This window comes from Grus americana, chromosome 2 (assembly GCF_028858705.1).
Source record: "Grus americana isolate bGruAme1 chromosome 2, bGruAme1.mat, whole genome shotgun sequence".
In the NCBI taxonomy this organism is placed as follows: Eukaryota; Metazoa; Chordata; class Aves; order Gruiformes; family Gruidae; genus Grus; species Grus americana.
Window position 1 is genome coordinate 162965275 of NC_072853.1, and position 20791 is coordinate 162986065.

Genomic DNA, 20791 nt, shown 5'->3' on the forward strand with positions numbered 1-20791 from the left:
TTCCTTCCTTCCTTCCTTCCTCCCTCCCTCCCTCCCTCCCTCCCTCCCTTCCCGTCCCTTCCCTTCCCTTCCCTTCCTTCCATTTGGTTCCACCTGAGTGCAGAGGAGCCCTCATGGGAATCCCATGTGGATTTTGCCACAGAAATTTTAAAGCAGACAGTTCAAATTTGTGGTTCAGTGTACAACCTAAACTTAACGCACGCAGAACAGATTTTATTTGGAAAATTCTGACATCTACCACATCAATCACTTTCACACTAGTTGGTTATGTTCCTTTTGTAGTACATCATGGTTTAACAAATTACTTTCAGTAGACTTAGTGAATATGTTTTCAAATCAAATAAAACTTCCCCTATTCTTCAGTAGAAACAGATATAATCAGACTAGTAATGAAACATTAAGTCACCTACCAGTTTACAGCCATCTTCACTTTTAGATTCTGATTATCTTAATGACTGGATGATTTTCAATCTAAATTTTTACCGAGCAGTTAGTCTGTTTTACAAATTTAGAAGTACTTTTATTTTTTAAGCTTTCCTAAGTAATTTCAGACCCTGGTTTAGCCTCCCAATTAAGCACACAAGTGTGTGAAGAACTATGTCTCATGAAGAACTATGAAGAAGACTATGAGTCTATACATTTAAATATCTTATCCAAGTGGAGGGAGAGCCTTATAACTTCTAAGGGAAATGTTTATTATACTCTTGTCTCTCCCTGAGGAAAGAAATGTGAGAGTAGAAGAAATAAATTGAATATAATAATATGAATATTTTCCTTTACTGACAACCATCAATCCAAAATTTGAGAAATTAAATTAAATTTACCAGTGCTGCGCTGCTCAATATTATCATAAAGATTATAAAATTTTCAAACCAGCTATGTTTAACAATTCTGTAGCAGGTTTTTCTAAAGTTCCACCAAGTTCTGCCTGGAAACTTAGTGATATCCACTACACAACACGGGAAATACTCAACACAACCTGAAAAGAGAAAGAACAGCATATTGGTTCCATGGAAAATGTAGAGACATGGAATCTAAAAAGTGTAAGACATCTTAAAGTGAGCTTCTACAGACTACAAAGTGCTGTCTTACCTATGGGGTAATGCTGTGGCTAAAACAATCTAAAGCTAAAGAAAAGACAGAATTTGTAGGCTGAAATAATCTCTTTTAATAGAACAACTCATACACGGAAAAAAGCAGAGAAGCTTGGGCTCATGGGCACAAAAGAGCCATTTCTTCTATCTAAAAAAACTTGCTTATTTTATTTTCTGCATTTATTCTTTTTTTTTTTTTTTGAAAAAGATACTACCTTACTAGTGGTTTAGTAAATTATTATTTTTACTGATTATTTCGCTTGATTGTGCTGCAGAGACATTACAAATAGATTCTCTGTTCACTGTTTTGCACCAGAAATACATTTCTTCATTAATCTGTAAAGGCATTAGGATTGAACCATGAGAGTCAACAGAGTCTAAGGAGCCAACCAGGCAATCAAAGGTAGGTGTCCACACTGGGATGAGCTGTACAGTCCTCTGAATTACATTAGCTGTATTAACTGGATATTCATACACTGTGCTGGGAGCTCAGAGAAATGTTGAAGTGTTGTTTAAGATACCAGGCACCAACATACATGTCCTAACTGTCTCAGGCCAATTTGGAAATGGTCCAAACAGATATCTTTGAATGCTGGTTCATTTGGTGTCACTGCAATAAATAAAAGATTCTTACTTTCTGCAAAACAGTCCTTAGGTATGTGTGACTTTTTTTTAGGCTGGGAAAACACCTCCAGAAGAATAACTGGATCCACAGTGCTGGCTTCAGAATAGCTACCAACATCACATTTCTGCACAGGAAAAGAAGAGAATTTATTTGCTTTTTATTAATAAGGTTACCAGATTTAAAATAAATTATACTTATCACCCCACTCCCAAAAAAAAATCTGCAGCATATAAATTATCTTAATGTTGCTGAACTAAAATTACAAATAATAGGACAGAAAAGTCTAATCCCTACTCTTTTCCATTACTTTAATAAGTTTCTTAGTTTCTTCTAGTCGTCTACATTGGACTTGCAGGAAGAAAATATTTATAAGAGACTATATTATGTTACAACTTTACTTTAGAGAAAACTCTGATTTCTTCATGCCAATACAATTCTCTCTTCATTTCCAGAGCTACAAACTATGTCTCAAAATCTTGAAGACGGGAAGGCCTAGCAGGAAAGAAATGTAAGTATAGTCTATGCATCTCAAAGAACTGTAGTTATTGGTAGGTAACCTACACACCTATAAAACTAAAGACAAAGAGGAAAACAAGTATAAAGAAAAAGGAACAAAGCAATCTATCAGCCATAAAGTGTAAGTGCCCTGTATGACATGGAAAGGGAAAGCATGAGGATAGGGATAAGAATGAGAAGCCAGAAGAAGGGAGAACATCCTCTGTTGACAGCCATGCTGCTCTACAGGAACTTAAGGTTCTAGGGAATCTTCAACATAGACAAAAATGCAATTATTTAAATTCATGGGCATTTAAATACTTTAAAATTTTTTATATAAATATAATTCAATGATGTATAACAAACAATACTTCTCGCAACTTTATCTAAACCCAGAAAATGCTTAAGTGGTTTGACTTTTGGAGGTAGTAATCCAGAAAGTTGCAAACTTCCATTTAATTTTCCGGGTCATTGGAGGCAAGCCATGATTCTTCACCTTTTTTGATGTGGAACTGCACTGTATTAGAATAAGCTAAGTTTCTAGACCAGAAAAAGTATGGTTGTTTTGGGAACCGTTTCTAGAGAACATATTTTTGCATCCAAGGATGACAGCAAACAGAATTATCTATAAAAATGAATACTATGTATCAGATATGTTTAAAGAAAGTGTGTTTCTTGATTAATTGGTTTGCTTATTTTGTACAAAATAATATACTAGGTTACACTGTTAGCCATGGCTGTATATGAGAGACAAACCTCCATGCTTTAAACTATTATTACTGCTAAAGAGATGTAAATTTTCACAGGATTATACTTGCTACTCTTCGGAAAACCCTAGCTTGTCCTATCATTGCTGAATGAGAGAACCACTGTGACAATTTTCATTTCTAGCATATTCCACAAGATGATAAAAGTCATAATTACCTCTTTTTGCTCCTTCTTTTGGAGTGTTTCTGAAAAACCACTTATAGTTTCAGAAGTCCCAGAAATCTGACTGAAGCTGCTTGAACTCCAGCACTGCTCTCTATGTCTTAATCTGTCTCCCTGCATGAAATAATGCAAAACAGTTCATTTTCCACATTTTTCTTCCTGATAATCATTCTAAAAAGTAAAAATTCTTTAATAGAATTTAAGACATCCACAAAATTTAGTATGTTTGTCTTTTTAAAAGATAATTAAATGATATCCTTAAAAGGCATGTAAAAGAATGATTTCTTCCTCAATTTCAAATCCTGTGGTTATACTGTGGAAATGTATCATTCCTCAAGATCAACATTTAGCCCACTGATGGATTCCTGCATCAAATTCACTAAGTTCTGACGAACTGGATCAGTAGCAACCTGTGCAGCTGGAACTCAACAGTTTTGTGTTTCTAGTTACAGGCAGAAGAGCTAAGTGATCCCACTCAGCTCTCAGTCCTTTTGCCAATACAAATTCCAAACAATACCAGATTCCACTGCAGCAGAGAAAGAATTTCTGTCATCAAATGCTTATGGACAACATATTTCAAATAGCCACAGATGATTCTATGGTGATCAGCAATTTCTGCTTCTTTGACAACTTGTCCGAAGATATTCCACTGACAATGCCTCTTCTTAGGCCCAAAACCATAGAAAATGGATCCTACCAGTTCCCCTAGACACTGACCGTATGATAATCACAAATAGCACCTGGTTTTGACATTTCTGCCATGGCATAATACTAGGTAACTGCACTTTGAGCCCAAAAACCTGTTCTGATAGATTTAAAATATGGTAATATCACAATCACAACTGGCACTCATAAAATACAATCTGTAACAAGCTGATCCAGGTACAGTATAGTCACCAAAGCCTGGTGTTCCACCTGAGCTTGCTGCTCACACATTTGAATATGTTTTTTAGATGAGCTAAACCCCGTATTGCCACATGCTTACACCATTGCTTTTACCTATCAAGAAAAAAACCCCACAGTTGCAACATCTTAGGAAAGCTCATTCCTACTCACATGTGGTAGCTGGAGAAATAAGCAGACATGAATAAAAATACTTAAAATCATAAGCTACTTTCCATAAGAGAATTTCTATCTTGCTTTATGTGAAGAACCTGCAAAACAGCTCATTCTTCTGTTCTATAAGCCAGCTTTTATTGGTACTTCCTTTAGTACAGGTCTGAGAAGTTCAAATTTTTTTGTTCACCTTCTGACAAAAGATTGCAGGGAAGGTATATTAGAGTCTGCTGCTTCTTATTACTACTGCCTGTGAACAAGGCAGGCTTCTAAAGAAAATTAACTTGAGGTCCTTGAGTGCTGAGCTGAAACTACTACTGGATGTTTCATACACAGCTGCAATACTGTCAATGGTCTAAAAGATATCACCTTTACCTTCTACAGGCAAAAATATTTATAAGGGAATAAGAATCTCAGAGGATGACACAATGATTCTGAAATAAAATGTATTCATGCAGATAGATCATCATATTCGTATCCTTTCTAAGCAATTGCATCACATGTAATAAAAGTAATGTTTTCACAAATAGAATTTTGTTAAAACACATCACCCTCCTCAAAGGAAAGTAATTGGAATTTCATTTCACTAAAAAGTATAACATGTCATTAGAGAGGAGAAAAGAAAGCAAAAATAAGGAAAAACAAAATCAAGAAAGCAAAACAGGAGAAAATACGAAGTGCGAAAGTGGGCAACATACAAATAGCGTGAACATGCAGCAAGGGATGCTACTGAATGCAGTGAGGACACAAAGGGTTTAATTCAGTTGCTTGCCCTAAACTGCTCAGTGTCTTTTAAGATACCTAGGGGTACCTAAGACATACACATGGCGTAGTTAAATACAGCACAGCATCTACAGGAACTGACAGGCACCTTTTTGGAGGTGCATTTAGAAGCCGTATGAGATAATCTAGTACCTCAAATGGCACCTGACATCTATGAGGTGAGTAGTATGTAGAACCTTGAGGCTCAGGTATCTAAACAGAGTGATCTAGTTGTGGCTGATACCTAGTGTCATCTGAGGTGTTTCTACATACCTCTGGCCTCCAGATGCCAAAAAGAGTTCCTATAGCTTCTGTGTCTTACTTGTCAGTCCCATGTGGATGTGAAAGACAGCTGAATTATCTCATATATCCCTAAATGCCTGTCTACAGGCAAATGAATTGCACTATTATTGACCATCATGGCAGCATAAATGCCTCACGCACATGCAGAAATCTGTATTTAGTTCTCTGTATTTAAGCGCCTAAGACTTGATCTTAATACTGCCCAACACAACAAAATCAAGAGATATAACGGGGAATTCAAAGTATCATAGAGGATTAAAAAACCATTAAGAAATTATTTTTTTCAGGTGAAGCCTTTATTTGCATGCCATTTGGATTCCATGCAACAGAGAAGAAACATATAAACAACACAAGAGGCCTGCTTTCCAAAAATTCCAGGTGTCATCTGTAAGGCAAAGGAGACAAAACAACAGAATGTCTGTCTTGATCAAACTTCATTGAGCAGTTGACAGCAATAAATGGAAACAAAACAGAGAGAAGCAGAATTATGGCTATCAATGAGGAGAATGATGAAAAAGTGGATATTTAACATCTCTTATTGAATAACTAAGACTATTTGGAGCTCTTGCATTTTGAAGGCACTAGCAGAACAAAGAAAGTAAAATGGCAGAAAGGACAGAAGGGATAACATTTACTGTTGACTCTCCAAGACTATATTTACAGATGCAAGTTACCATAATTTTTCAAATATTAACATTCCTTACCCGTTTTCTGTATTCCATTTCTGTGCATACACTGTGCTCATCATCACCTTCATCGGTGTAAGTCTCTGCTAATGCAATGGGAACACTGGTACTACGACTGGTTAAATATTCTTCATATTTCCTTGTTATTGAGGAATTCTCTTCGGTATTGTAATAATTGTCAAAGCAATTGTTGTCTATGTCCTTTCTGACATCAGTCATGGCATAGTGATTTTCCTCTTTGTCTTTGGTAGAAATTTTCACCAAAGTCGTCTTTTTGGCTGTTGTTTTGAGGTTTCGTTTCATTATTTTGCCACAGTGTTCCCAAATTCTGCCCTTCACAGACTGCAGGCCCTTGTGAATCCGTGCAATGGCAATCTGACATTTAGTCATTTGTCCGGTTTCCTCTTGTCCCATTGAGGAGTCAGTACTGAATGAACTCAGCAGCAAGGCAATGAATAGGTTGAGCACCTTAAAATAGTTAACATAAGTTGGAGACACCACTACTAACAGAAAAGACATTTCAGAAAACTCTCCTTAGATTAAAAAAATCTCAATCTTGCTTTCATCAGCCACTGCAATGAAATTATTTACTATTACTCTGGAATATTAATAGAGTATGATATGGCTCCTTCTGGAAGGAAAGGCAGGAGAAGAAGGAAGGAAGTGAGGGTTTGGGTATATCAAATATATTTTCACGTGCTCTGATGTCCATAATGTACAAGGAGGTAGATATTTTGAAAAACAGCAGGCAAAGGCAGCTTTTAATAACACCACCATCAAAAAAGATCTGGTATTGACCAACAAACCAAGTAGATGAAAAAGATTTAGACATTAGATCTAGTATATGTCACAGAAACCAGAAAATCTAGGTACTGTAAACTTTTGATAATATCAGGATAAATTGGTAAGCCTTAAAAGCACTGAACAGTTTGGTTAGTTTATCCTAGCAACACAAAAGATGAAGAAATCAGACACCAAATTATCAAAAGCACTGTTCTTCTATACTCTGGGTAGAAGGAATGATTTTGTGTATTTTGCTTAGCAGTTACCTTGTGTGTGAGAAAGAGCAAGACAGGGGAAAAGAAAAAAAAAAGACAGAATGAAAACATATATTAAGTAACATCCAGAAAAGAGAATAGTGTGAATACCCTTCAAATGACAATGTTTGCCTCAGAAAAAAAGATGCCAGGGTAACTGGGTGCATTCCGTTAAGGACTGAAAAATAGCTTGAAACTCACCACCAGGTTTCCTATCACCAGGACTAGCAAGAAAATGGGAAGACACAGTCCTTTTCCAGCCACTTCCATACATTCCCACATGGTTTCAATCCATTCTCCACATAATATTCGGAATATAATCAGGAATGAATGACAAAAATCCTTCATATGCCAGCGTAAATTCCCATCGGTGTTTATTTTATAGTAATAATTCTCATAATAACTGCCCAAAACCTGCTTTCCTACTACAGCAAAAATAAATACAGTGATAATCAAAACGAGAGTGAGGTTACCCAGAGCACCAACTGAATTTAGAATTATTTTCATAAGAGTATTTAAGGCTGGCCAGGACTTTGCCAATTTGAAGATCCTGAGCTGTAAGTAAAACACAAGAGAGCAATGTGAGTGGCAAATACTGCATTAACAGCACAACACTTAAAAACCAGACCCTGCATTTATCATACTGTCTTTACTTCAGTAACAGGATCATAATTTTTCTCCCAGAGAAGGGTTTCTAACTGTTCAAATCCAAAAGCACTGTGCTTAAACTCAGACGGTTAATGTTATTGAGAACAGAGAACTGCCAAAGCTTTCAAATTGTGCTAAGTTAGATATGAGCATGTGTAAGTGTATTAGTAATAATAGCAATAATAATAATTGTAATAATAATCAAGTGGCTTATAGATACTTGGACAAGGCTTACAAAATGACTGCATTTTGGACTAAAGCAAATGTAATCAGACAAAAATTGAAAAAAGAATTTTTTCTACCTCTACCCAACTGACTTAAAATAGGATCTGAAAAGCCAGATGGGATCTATTCTATGCACTCTCATGAGTAAAAAGGACATTTTTAGTCAAATTAGCATTCGAGGCTGTTAAAATCTCTCAGTCATGATACACAAGATGAAACAGAATTCAACTGAATTTCTAGGTGTGATGACTCTGAAAAGCTATGAAGAATCTTAGAAGTAATTAGTAAATTTAGCATTCTAAATACATAATAAGGACGTAAGCAAAAAATTAACATTATACATAGACATCTCAGAGCTACTCCTCCTCTCCCCTCACATGGAGGAAAGCCTTGAGGAGACCTCAAGGCCAAGTCTAAGCCTTGAGGACAGCTATGTTATTTTACAAATCTCAACTCAAAAGGAAAAGCTGTGAAGGTACCTTTGCTATCCTTAGGCTCATGAAAACATTCAGATAATATCTTTTCCTAACTGAATATCTGAAACGTAGTTGAGAAGTGCCACTGTACAGACCTAACAGGGAACCAGTGAACTCTCAGCTAGGTCAAATCTCCAAGAGGGTGCACTGCACCAGAGGATTTGTAGTATCCAATATACACAGTATAATAAACATATTGAATATATTCTTTAATATTCATTTAACATTCACTCTAATTAAACATTCATGTTGGCTTACTATGTACTAACAAGAACTGATTTAATGATTCATCTGTAAAATAATTTGAGGGTATTTCACTGTAATCTTTTTATGAATCCGTACAACACATGTACTTTTAAAAAAGAGTAAAGAAATAATTACCAGCCTGAAAGATGACAGATTTTCTTTAAAGCTTATTAGGCCAATCATAACAACTATGCTATCAAAAATATTCCATTTTTGCTGAAAATAGTTGTAAGGATCTAGAGCGATGATTTTCAAGACCATTTCTGCTGTAAAAATGAGGGTGAAGACCTGGAAAGAGGAAAAAGAAATTCGGCAAAAAGTCACTGAAAAAGTATGTCTCCATGTGGGACTGTCCCAGCATAAATATGGGGTTATAACTCCATACTCACTCTAACATAGACCTAACTTACCTTGTCACTTACAAAAATCATTTGTTGGTAATTGCATGGCATGTCAGGATACTCCAGAGCCATGAATAAGGTATTGACGATAATGCAAACCATGATTAAGAGATCAACAAATGGATCCAAAATTACCAATTTCACCTTCTCTTTGACTACTCTCCAGAATGGACAACAATTCCAAATTAGATACTTCCGAGCAAAACGTTTCCATAAGGCAGGGCATTTCAGTTTTGACTCTTGCAGTTCTAAATGACAAAGAGGGAAAATGGCATATGAATAATCTTATGTGGAATTTTGTAGGATGAAGAAAAAGACAATCAGCCATAGAAAAGATTGAAAACAAAAATCAATCTCATGTGAACAGAATGGCATCATTGAAAATAATTTTCACTCATTCTACACAAAATAATCACAGACTATTTAAAGGTCACCATCATCAAATCTCATAATTACAGAAACAGGTGATATTACCCATTTCTTCATATGTTTATTATACTATTGAAAGATGATAAAAGATTTGTATTAAGGAGAAATAACTTAACTGTCTGTGTTACATCCGCAGAGTCACAGATGCAGCATGGGTTGAAAAAAAGTCCAGGATAAAATGAAGAAGGGCGTCCCCCATATCTTGGTGTCCATAGTTGAGGATAAGTTTATAAGATAAGTCAAGTTGGAAGGGACCTCAGGAGATCTCTAGTGCGATCCTCCTCTCAAAGCAGGGTCAGTCATGAGGTCAGAAACTGCATAACCTATTCCTCTGTCTGACTGTTCTCATGGTGAAAGCTTTTCCTTACACACAATTTGAAGCTCTCTCCTTTCAATTTATGTCTGTTGTCTCATCTTCCCACTGTGCACCACTGTGAAGAGCCTGGCTCCATCTTTTTGATAATGTCTTCCTACGCACTGCAAGGCTGATATTAAGGTCCCCTCAAAGCCATCTCTCCAGGCTGAACCAAAAGCTCCAGCCCCTGACGTGCTGGCTCTCCACTGAACTCAATGTATTTCTTCTACTGGGGGAGCTGGGGGGCAAACTGGGCATAGTATGTAGTCTAGCAAGTGCTTAACAAAGGGTGATAATCACTTTTCTCCTGGCTATGTTCTTTTAATATAGTCCAGGATACTGTCAGCCACTGCTACTGCAAGGGCATGTTGCTGGCTCATGCTCAGCTCGCTGCCCACATGGACCCCCCAGGGCCTTTCCTGCAGAGCTGCTTCCCAGCCAGCCAGCTCCCAGCCTGTATTGTTGCAAGAGGTTCTTGCAGATATGCAGAAGTTTACATTTGTTCTGGCTGAATTTTCATAAGGTTCCTGTTGGCACATTCTTTCAGCTGGTCTAAGTACCTCTAGATGGCAGCTCTTACCTCCAGCGTAGCAAGTGGTTCCCCCCAAATTTGCTGTCATCTGCAAAATTTAAGAGTAAGCCCTCTGTTGCCTCCTCCAGGTCACTTAGGACAAGACACGTCCTAGGATACAGCCCTGCAGTACTCCACTCATTACCTGCCTGTAACAGGTACAATAAGACCTGTTCACCAGACGCTGGAAGCCCAAACATCCAACCATTTTTTTGTCCAGCTGGTTGTCCACCCATGCAGACCCTAACACCCTAACGTGGATAAAAAAATACTGTGAGAGACAGCATTGAAAGCCTTGCTAAAGTCAAGGTAAATGAAAACATTGCTCTCCCCTCATCCACAAACCCCAGTCATTTTATTGTACAGGGCAATCAGGTTGGTCAGGCATGATTTACCCTTGGTAATTTCAATTGCAGTTACGTGAGTTACGGGAATATTTATTTTACTGAAATTTACATTTGATTGTAGCATAATTTCCCCTAGTGACTTTTAAAATAATGCTGATTGTTTGTGACATTTTGATCTCTTAGGTCAAGTTACACAATCACCACAGGAAAAACACTAAAGAATGACTTACGCAAATTATCTGTAATAACAGTGGCTGCACTCATTAACCTCTGTCTTCGATAAGGATCTTTAATAGACTCCACTGACAATTCATAGGACAGCAGTATCTGCCTCTTTGGTTAGAAAGACAATAGAAGATAATATAACAAGGGAATATGAATAAATGGCAATATAAAAATTATGTCCAGTGTAAGATAAATATCCCTTTTTAAATGCACATTGTAATGAAGTTTTACCTTGCTGAAAGAATGTAAAACAAAACAATAAAACAATATCATGTGTTTGCCTTTGAAGGCAAAGGACATTTCATCAAAGCCAGTAATATTTTTCAAGAAGTTGTTTCCTTCTGAAAATATATAACAACAGTAATAATGCCATTGTATAAGAAGTATAGAATCATTAACAGGGGAGCAAAGGAAAAAAATCATTCCATCTTTCCCGTGACTGATAAGAACGAAATACAAAAAGAACACTGATGATCAGTTTGAATAAATTATTGGCTATTGAACTATGAATTATGGATTATTAATAAACAATAAATATTTATTCATATTACGAATAGTTATTTAGTGAATTAAAATTATCACGTTTCCCAGACCTATTAAGACTATCAAGATCTATGCTAATATTGAACTGCCTAAAACTAGGAATGGGACTACTTTTGTTTTCATTAGAAGTTACAGAATGCTAAACTCAGTGTTCCTGATGTGCACTGAAGAACAGACAGGCCAATTCCTGTATCTTATGGGACACACTGAATTATCATCAAAAATTCAGTTCATGACACATAAACACACACTTCAAAGACTAAGAGACAATTGTAAAACATGGGCTGCAAAGAATAGGTGAGACACTGAGGTAGAGAAGAACAGAAAGAATCAGTGAGGACAGCATCAGTGAGGACAAAATTAGAACTACTAGCTGACTGGGAGCCACTGATTGACCACATCATAATGCACAGTACCTTGGTATCCCCTTTCAGTCCAACTTGATTTGTTTAATTTTCTTTTTGTGAAGGTATATAAGTAAAAATATCATAGAATCATAGAATCACAGAATGGTTTGGGTTGGAAGGGAACTTTAAAGGTCACCTAGTCCAACTCCCCTGCAATGAGCAGGGATATGTCCAACTAGATCAGGTTGCTCAGAGCCCCGTTCAACCTGACCTTGATTGTTCCCAGGGATGGGGCATCTACCACCTCTCCGGGCTCCAGTGTTTCACCAGTAAAATATTACTGGCTTTGATGAAATAAAAAATTTCTGATTCTATGATTCTATAAAACAGTGATTTAAAATAGGGATATGCAGCAGAGAAATAGTCCATTCAAGTTTTTATAGAACTGATTATGTCCTACCAAAATGTTTCTATCTGATACGCTTTTTTCTCTTCGACTGCCATGTTTGTGGCAGATTATATTTATTTGAGTAATGGTAGAACTCTACATTGGAGCAGCTCACAGTGCTTGGATCACACTCCAGGTCTTCCTTTTTTCTTTTTTTTTTTTTTTTTTTTCTATTTGTAGGACAAAGTGAGAACTGTGATGTAGGGGACTGAGCAGAAGTGAGTGTACAGGTGAACTATGCATCTTGAAGAACCCTCATGACTGAAAAATAGCTTCTTCTGCTGTCAAATGATCATCTGTAAGTATGTGTAAGACAGCATAAGACTACAACCAGGATCTCACACAGTCACAATGACCTGGAGCTGGGCCTTGGAATTCTTCATGCAGATAATGTAGAGCACCCGTTAGCAAGCACAGCAGTATAGTCTAAACTCTGCAGAATATACTCCTGAAAAGTGGCTTCCACTTAACATTTGTGGTACCAGGTTCTAATGCAACCTATTATCTGTTTCCAAAAGTTCCTATATAGAAATATTCATAACTTTGCCATTCTCTGCACATAGAGAGGGGAAGGGACCTTTGGATGGATCTGAAAATGTTATTTCTGAGAAGTAAAAATACAGATTGCTTTTGGCATCCAACCTGTGCAGATTTTGCAGCCTTGGAGAAGTAAGGTATAGGAACTAAACCAAATTTATCTCCTGGCTCAGTCATCTCCTGAAACACAGTCACAGTCTTAGAAGAAAAAAATGAAATAGGGATAATCAGCCATAAGAGCTGATTTTTATACTTACAGAAGATATGACACCTGCTATGGAAAGACATTTTTCCTCAGTAGGTGTAATAATACACTACCATGGACTGTGACAGAGTGTTCCCTTTAAGTACAGCAGAACCAAATAGGTCGCAAAATGGCATAATATTCCTAACACAGCAGGGGAAACGTTAATGACACTCTATAAGAAGCAAATACTATACTAAAGGAAATGACAGATGGCAGTTGCTGCCAAGTGGATGATTCTGACTCCTTCAGCTCAGACACATAATTTAATATAGCTAGGATCAGGGAATTTAGAAGAAATTCTGAACATGCTGACTGCCAGAATGAAAACCTAATCCATTTTAGCTAGGATAACATGTCTGATAAAACATTCCTCTACAAGGACACTTTTCAAAAGGAAGGAAGTTGGGCCATTACTCCTTTAGCTCTGCTACTGGAAAGTTTCCATTTTCTATGAGATAGGTGGGAACAATTCTGATGTTCTCCCAGAAGCAAGAGAAAATGTGCCAAGAGATGGAACAGCCTATCATGGGTAGGGAGGTCATAGAAAATATGCTGGGAGACAGAGGGGTGAGGGATAATTTCAAAATGAACAGTGGATGTTTTGGTGATGAATTCCAGCTCTCCACATCTAGAGACCCTGCTCAATCATGGTGAAGGATTACCAGAGAAATAGAAGGACGAAACACATCTGAGAGTGTGAATGAAGACTGGTTTGAAATTCCAGCCTGCATTATCAAAGGTGTGGCCGGGAAGCAAGGTTTCAGTCAAGGTGTTATTTGCACCCAAACATCTACTTTTACACCATCTGTTTTTCCAGTGGATCCTGTTTGGTCTAAGTCACAAGCCTGTACCGGAGAATGGCTGTTGTCGAACCAGTATAAGGGCATTAAAAGCTTTCTTTTTAGATATTGTTGAAAATAACTCAGTAATATGGATAATTGCCTGAGAATTATTTCGGAAGATTCAGCTCAAGATTAAAATATCTAAATATAGGCATCTAAATGTAAATGTTTACATAGAGCAAGAGAAAAACTAAAGTTGGGAAGGTCCCCTGGAGTCCTCCCACTCCATCACTCAAAGCAGGACAAACTTCAACTGTAGGGCCTTTTCCAGCTACTTTCTGAGTATCTCCAAAAATGAAGATCCAAAAATTTTTCTGGAAGACCTGTTCTAACATTTATCCTCTGTCACAGTGATTTCCCCCCCCCCTCCCCGCCCCTTACTAACTAATCAGAATTTCCCTTGTTGCAACTTGTTCCCCTTGACTTTTCATTGTGCACCTGTAAGATCTTGGCTCCTTCCTCTTTATATACTCCCATTGGACATTAATAGACAGCAATAATCAGATTCTTCCCTTTCCCTTTTTTGCTTAAGGCTGAACAAATCCAACCTGTCCACCCCTCCTCACATATTATGTACTATAGCCCCTTAATCATCTTGGTGGCCTCCACTGGCTTTGCATGATATCTCAATGTAATCCTTTCACTGGAGAGCTCAAAACTCAACACAATACCCCAGGTGCAGTCACACACGCACTGGCCCTGCCAAGGAAAGATACACATATGGACTGAGCATTGAAAAGGTAACAAATCTATACTCTACTTGGATGCTGGACCATTGGTAAAATGATAGCAAGGACTGTCCGTGAGATATATGGTATTTTGCCAGTGTTCAAAGGCACTGTGAAAAAAAACCCCAAGACTAAGCAAAGTAAGAATTACAAGTCTTAATAGCAATTTCTTAATGAACTTAGAAAGGAGTGATGAGCAGAGGGATCTTTTCTAAAGCCAGAAGTCACTGCTGTAATCAAGATGGCAAATAGCACGTGTGGGATTCAGCCTAATATTCAGACATCCACATTTAATTTGCCCATGTGCACAATGCATCTAAAATGCCATTATAACTGATGCATATTTTTTTTATAAGTTTGGTTCACTTAAATATAAGTGTCTGAAGCCATTTGAGATGGTCTACTGAGACATTTGGTATCTGAGACGACCATAGTCTCAGACTAAGCAGACACGACACATCATGTCTGTACCCCTCTGCAGAGTAGGTGGAGGCCAGGTAAGACACTCTAAAGTCACTAGGTATCAATTTGTGACACAAAACATTAAATCTCCATTTGAATCTGGGAGTTTAGAACTTAAATCACATGTAGACACCTGCAAACAAAAACCTGGAACACAATCCAGTTGCCTAAATCTAGGAATTTAGTAACATTTGAGATGCCATAATGTATTTGAGATACCCACACAGTGCTAGAAGATGTGCCACAGACACCAAAGATATCTGGGATATCCAACCTGTCCAAGAACATCTAAAGTGGCACTAGATGCTTATAGTTAGACATCTGAATCACGCCCATAACATTAGAAGCATTAATACTGAACTGAATCCAACCCTAAAAATTTAGGCCAGAGAATTAGCTGTGTGTACAAAAATAAGAAAGGTTAGGTCATTAGGGAAATTCTAAACCCTACAGGACTGTACGTGTTTGTTGATGCAGCACAGTAGAGATGCCAACAGATCATACCACAGTTGTAAGTGCATAATGTGTCGCAAGCAAGCTACTGATGGCTATTTCGAACTTTTCTTTCAAGTCCATATAGTGCTGTCTCCCTTTGGTCCCAAAATCTAACTTTCAGACTGCTTTAAAAAAACAAGTTAATTCAATGCATGCAAGAAGGAAAAGCGGGGGGGGAAATTGCAAATAAAGAAAGCTTTTCTGCTCATGAAATTCTCATATCACATGCATGTCTAATAAACATATCTTCTATTTCGAATACTTACAAGCTTCTTGTGGCAGTGACCAGGCTGTGAACTAAAAATATATTCCTCTTTGCCACGATCACCTAAAATTAAGTTTTGTCTTAAAAAAGGTTTTTCTTTCTTCATCTCTTTTTCTTTTGAATCTTTCAAGTCAGCAACTGACATTTCAGATCTGACAGGTAAAGCATTATTAGCCTCTCCAGCGGCCAACATCTGTAAAAGAAATAGCAAAAGCTTGGTCTATTAATACAAGGCAAACGGCCTAGGATGAGATACAGTTTAATTATTATGCTATCTGAATGCTTTGCACTAATAAGTCTTATCTTTCGCATATTAAACTACTATAAAAGACAGGAGTACAAAATGCTATTCATAATACTGAAAGATAAAGCAGGGTTACTTATCAGATACTATAATTAAAGTTTTTCCTTGCCACTTTAGACACTGTGTTTTGTATCTGAATTACAGAATGTTAAGGTGTATCCTTTTACTTTCCTTTTCTTGCCTTGGAAAGGATGGTTGAGCCCAAAGACAACAGAAGACTAAGGGCTCAAATTAAATTCTAAAATGTTAATCCTTTCTTAACTACTAATCCCATTGAAAGAAAAATAGAAGGAAGAAAAGCCTAAGTAAAGCTTGGCCAGCCAGAATTTTGGACAGAGAACATTACAAGCCTGTCAACAGCTATAGAGGAGGAATTTGGTAAACCAGTGATGCCTTTCATTTAACGATCAAATTGGATAGTTGCTAGAGAATATTTGTATGTCCTCTTACAAGTCTGACTTTTCTGATTGTAAATCAGAGGTATCTTTTATAAAAAGAAGATAAAATATATCCTACAATAATTTTCAATCTATCTTGTTGCCTCAGCCCAGAGCTTCACTTCTCAGGAATAAAAGAAAAACAACAAGGTGATCCCCAGTCCCCTACAGACCAAGGAATGAATGAATCTAGGCAATACCGTGCCAAGAGAAAACACTGGAGAAATCCAATGTGTGTCTACTAGCTCTCCAAACCAGCAACAAAGAAACCAATGCAGCCTCTGGATGTCCTTCTACATTAATATGGAACTAATGGCATTAGCCTGGCCAAAGACTATTCCTGCTCTTGTTAACTGGCAGACCTTCTGCATGCAATCCACTTAAAAAGAGGCATGACATCCCTTAAAGAGCTGAGCACAGTGACTCTCAGAAAGTTTGTACTTTTAATCAATTCTGAAATCTATCAGCATCAGAACTTCCAATCTCAGGGAACTATTGAAAAGACAGCTTTTCTTATGGATGCAAATTTATCCACTCATACTTCCTTCATCAGACTACACGGTAACAGCAAGAAGGAATATCCAAAGAAAGGAATTTTTCTACACAGCAATAGTGGCAGTATACAAGAATAGGGCAAACCACAGAGCACAGGCACCTATGCGATACCATAAAAGCTATATACTTGCCAGCAAGCCATTGCTATACAATGTCAGGTCTGCAAATATTAAAACTTAATATGATTTAACTTGGACTCATGCTATTTGTTTGTATCACAGAAAAGTTTTTTTATATTTATATATATATTTTAAAATATATATATACATACACATGTGTATTTATAAAAAGACAAAGAGAAATGAAGTGTGAGAAAGTATTGTAAGAAACACATGTTTAATTACAAACCTTATTTCCTTAATTCACAAACAGAAGAAAACAAAAGGAACCACATTATGTATTATATATAATAATTTACAAACCTGTTCTTTCTCTAGAATTTGTTTGGCATCCTGAAGTAATTTTTCTTTCGCCTCTGTTTCAGCAAGAGTAGCTCTGTTTTGCTCTTCATATGCCATAGTTACTACAGCCAAGATCAGATTGAAGAGATAAAATGAGCATAAAAAGATGACCCCCAGAAAAAATAAAATGTAGTTCTTTCCAGATGTACGGATGGTCTGTAAGGAAAAGGTAAAGGTTGTAATAAGCACTTAACAAACTAAAATTTACAATAGAATTTCAAACTAACTTTAAACAATTTCTTTTCCTATACAATACAAAAGGTCAATATACTGCTCTGTTTTCTTTAAACAACAGTACAATCTACCTCTGGTCTAAGTTATACAGAAGATCTAGAAATACATCTAGTCAGGAGTTCCCCTGGCCTTCAAGTAAATACATTTCAGCTCTTAAAAACTTCTCTGTGATCATACAATGTTTTCTCTTTATGTAACAGCCGATCAAACATTCATACTGATGCCATGTACTGCAGAGAAGAATTAACAAAATCCGTTCTTAAAATTAAACATCTCCCAGCAAACTGGGCAAATGACCATCACAGTTCAAGTGATGAGAAGAAAACTTCAGCTGTAAAGAGATATACAGGTGACTACAGCAAAAATTAATAAAACTCAGTAATAAGGTTGAAAGCTAGGATTATATAAACAAGCAAAGATGCTACAATTAGTGAATCAGAGACAATATTTAGACTGGTTGCTTATTCTTACATTTTTTTAAATGGCAGCAGAGAAGATGGCTCAAAATTAAGCTCTGAGACATTAAAAACTAAAAACCATGTGACCTCCAAATGGTAAAAAGTTGTATCCATTTTTTAAAAAATTCAGTTAATAAAGATTGCTGGTAAAAAGTTAAAGTGGGCTATATGAAAGTTATAGAAAAAGGCAGAGGATAAATCCCTTCAAGCAAAGGCACTGCATAAATGTAAGGGATCCAGAGATTTCTCTACATGCAATTTTTGTATTGTTTTTGTCAAAAGTCACATTGAACTCTCTGAATCAAAACATAAAGGCTCCATTTTTTTTAGTACCAGTTGTCAAAAATGATCTGAAATGAAATTGTGTATGTTGAGCCTAAAAGTTTGGTGAGGAATCAGGACTTAAAGGGAAGAGAAACAGAGTGTATAACAAATCCTCATCCCCCTGAGGCAACAGTGAGCGCCAGATCTACTATATACCCCAATCCTTTGGCAGTTACATATTAACATCTAACTGTTAATCACTGACCCAAGTGTGCTCTCCAACAAAACTATGAGCATTCACAGCAGGATTGCTCCCATCCAATGTCACTTGCAGAAGGTGTTAAAACTTAGTCACTTGAAGCTACTTCCTTAATATTTACTTTGATTTTGAAAGAAATTTGGTCTCAGTAATGTTAAAACTGGTGCAGATTTTTCTAGTGGATGTAAAGTTATAAACTGCATGCCTTAAGTCATTCTAGCAGGTAATAAAAGCACCTACTTGTCTGTAGAGACGTTCCCAGTAATCCTGTGTCATCAGACGGAATAAAGAAAGGAAGGCCCAGCCAAAATGATCAAAACTTGTATAACCAAAATCAGGATTCTTCCCAACCTTCTTGCAGCTATAGTTTTCTGGGCACTCTTTTCTAACCACAAAAGAAATGTTTAACAATACTTAATTGCAGTATTAGATTGTACCTGAAAGCATCCAGTACACATCAAATATAGATCCTAGAAAGCCATTTGTTTAGTTTCTGACTAGACAGAAACTCTCCACTGATGTAGGATGCACTCAAATACATAGAGAGGGGAAAAAATGGAAATAAGTTTACTTTTAAATAAGTCACCAAAATAGAGAGTTTATAAATATCTCACGACTCTTTACTGATCTGTTCCCTCCTCTTTTATATCATTCTACACTACCATTATATTACCAGGGGTTAGCAACAAAGCACGTACATAATTGCTTACATCCTAGTACTTTATTCCTTTTCTGATGTGAAATATCTGGTTTTTAATTTAATAACACACACACGCACATTCCACCCTCCTGGAAAATCATCACCATTCCTTTAGGTCAAAAATAAACCCACTGTACATCTGGAGGAAAAAATAAGAAAGTATTAAAACTGTTTTGTTCACTTACTCAGGATATGAACTGAACCCACAGAGCAATATTTCAGAAGATTTATTCATTCTGTAGCAGATATCTAATAAAAAAACATATCAAGGAATCATAAAATCAGAAGTTGTCGGTTCCTATATCACTCTGACAGTAAACCATACATTACTGCACTTTAAAAAACAGCCTGATGGACCAAATCTCCGGGAAAGACTCTTTTCACAATAAGGGGCATATAGGGCTGTTTCTCAGCAGATCTGTCCCGATGGCAATTTAAAAAAAATAAAAATTATTAACTGCATAACTCACAGTGTAAGATTTTTATTTGATCTCTGGTAAAAATAAGAATCTCTGCAAGAAGTAGGTAAAATCCCTGAATGATATAGCTTAAGTGATGGAAAAAATCATTGCCTCTGCAGTACCCCTAAAATTAGGATGCCTGTGCAATGTGCAGAGGTAAAGAAGCAAATGCTTATAGAATTCTCAGTCCCTTCTATCCCACAGATTGCTAATCTTTCTCCAAATCCCACATTCACTAGCCTCACATTCAGCTGTCCCAGAGACTTCATATTACTACTTGTACAAATGGAAGGACATACCTTCTGGTGAGAAATACGGGCAACTATACTTTAACATCTCTGTGAAAAAACAAGACATACATAGGAAGATACACAGATTATGTAAAGGGAGAAAAGAATAAAATTTACCTGGATCATTTGGTACATATATCTTGGCATCTTTACATAATGAGTCATTGTATGTAGTATTACTGAGGACACATTTGGATGTTAAATTGCCCATAAAAAGCTGGAGGCCTATCAGAGCAAATATACTCAAGCAAAAAACAGTCAAGATCAACACATCAGTAAGTTTCTTAACAGATTCAATAAGTGAATTTACGATGACTTTCAGACCTAGAAAAATAAGATTCAATAATATGCAAAATGAGAAGAGGAATGCAGTAGTGTTCCCATATGACAATACACAACAGTTGCAAATATGTTAAAAACAATCAGTGTAAATGGATTTTTAAATTCAGAGTATTAAATGAGGTACAATAAAGCATAGGAATGAGTATTTTTACTTAAATTTCCTAATCATAACTTATTTGGCTTTTACTTCCCTCTAATACT

The 20791-nt window shown here is 36.7% G+C and overlaps 1 protein-coding gene across 1 annotated transcript in view; it reads right to left on the reverse strand.

Annotated features, from left to right (window-relative positions):
- Positions 1–20791, reverse strand: part of LOC129202339 (sodium channel protein type 5 subunit alpha-like) — a 47792-nt gene that overhangs the window by 14208 nt on the left and 12793 nt on the right. Inside the window, 13 exon segments of the mRNA XM_054814927.1 lie at positions 825–979; positions 1729–1843; positions 3139–3258; positions 5970–6419; positions 7190–7543; positions 8719–8871; positions 8994–9232; positions 10917–11019; positions 15827–16018; positions 17544–17738; positions 19038–19182; positions 19683–19746; positions 20366–20572. Coding sequence (XP_054670902.1) covers positions 825–979; positions 1729–1843; positions 3139–3258; positions 5970–6419; positions 7190–7543; positions 8719–8871; positions 8994–9232; positions 10917–11019; positions 15827–16018; positions 17544–17738; positions 19038–19182; positions 19683–19746; positions 20366–20572 — 2492 coding nt within the window.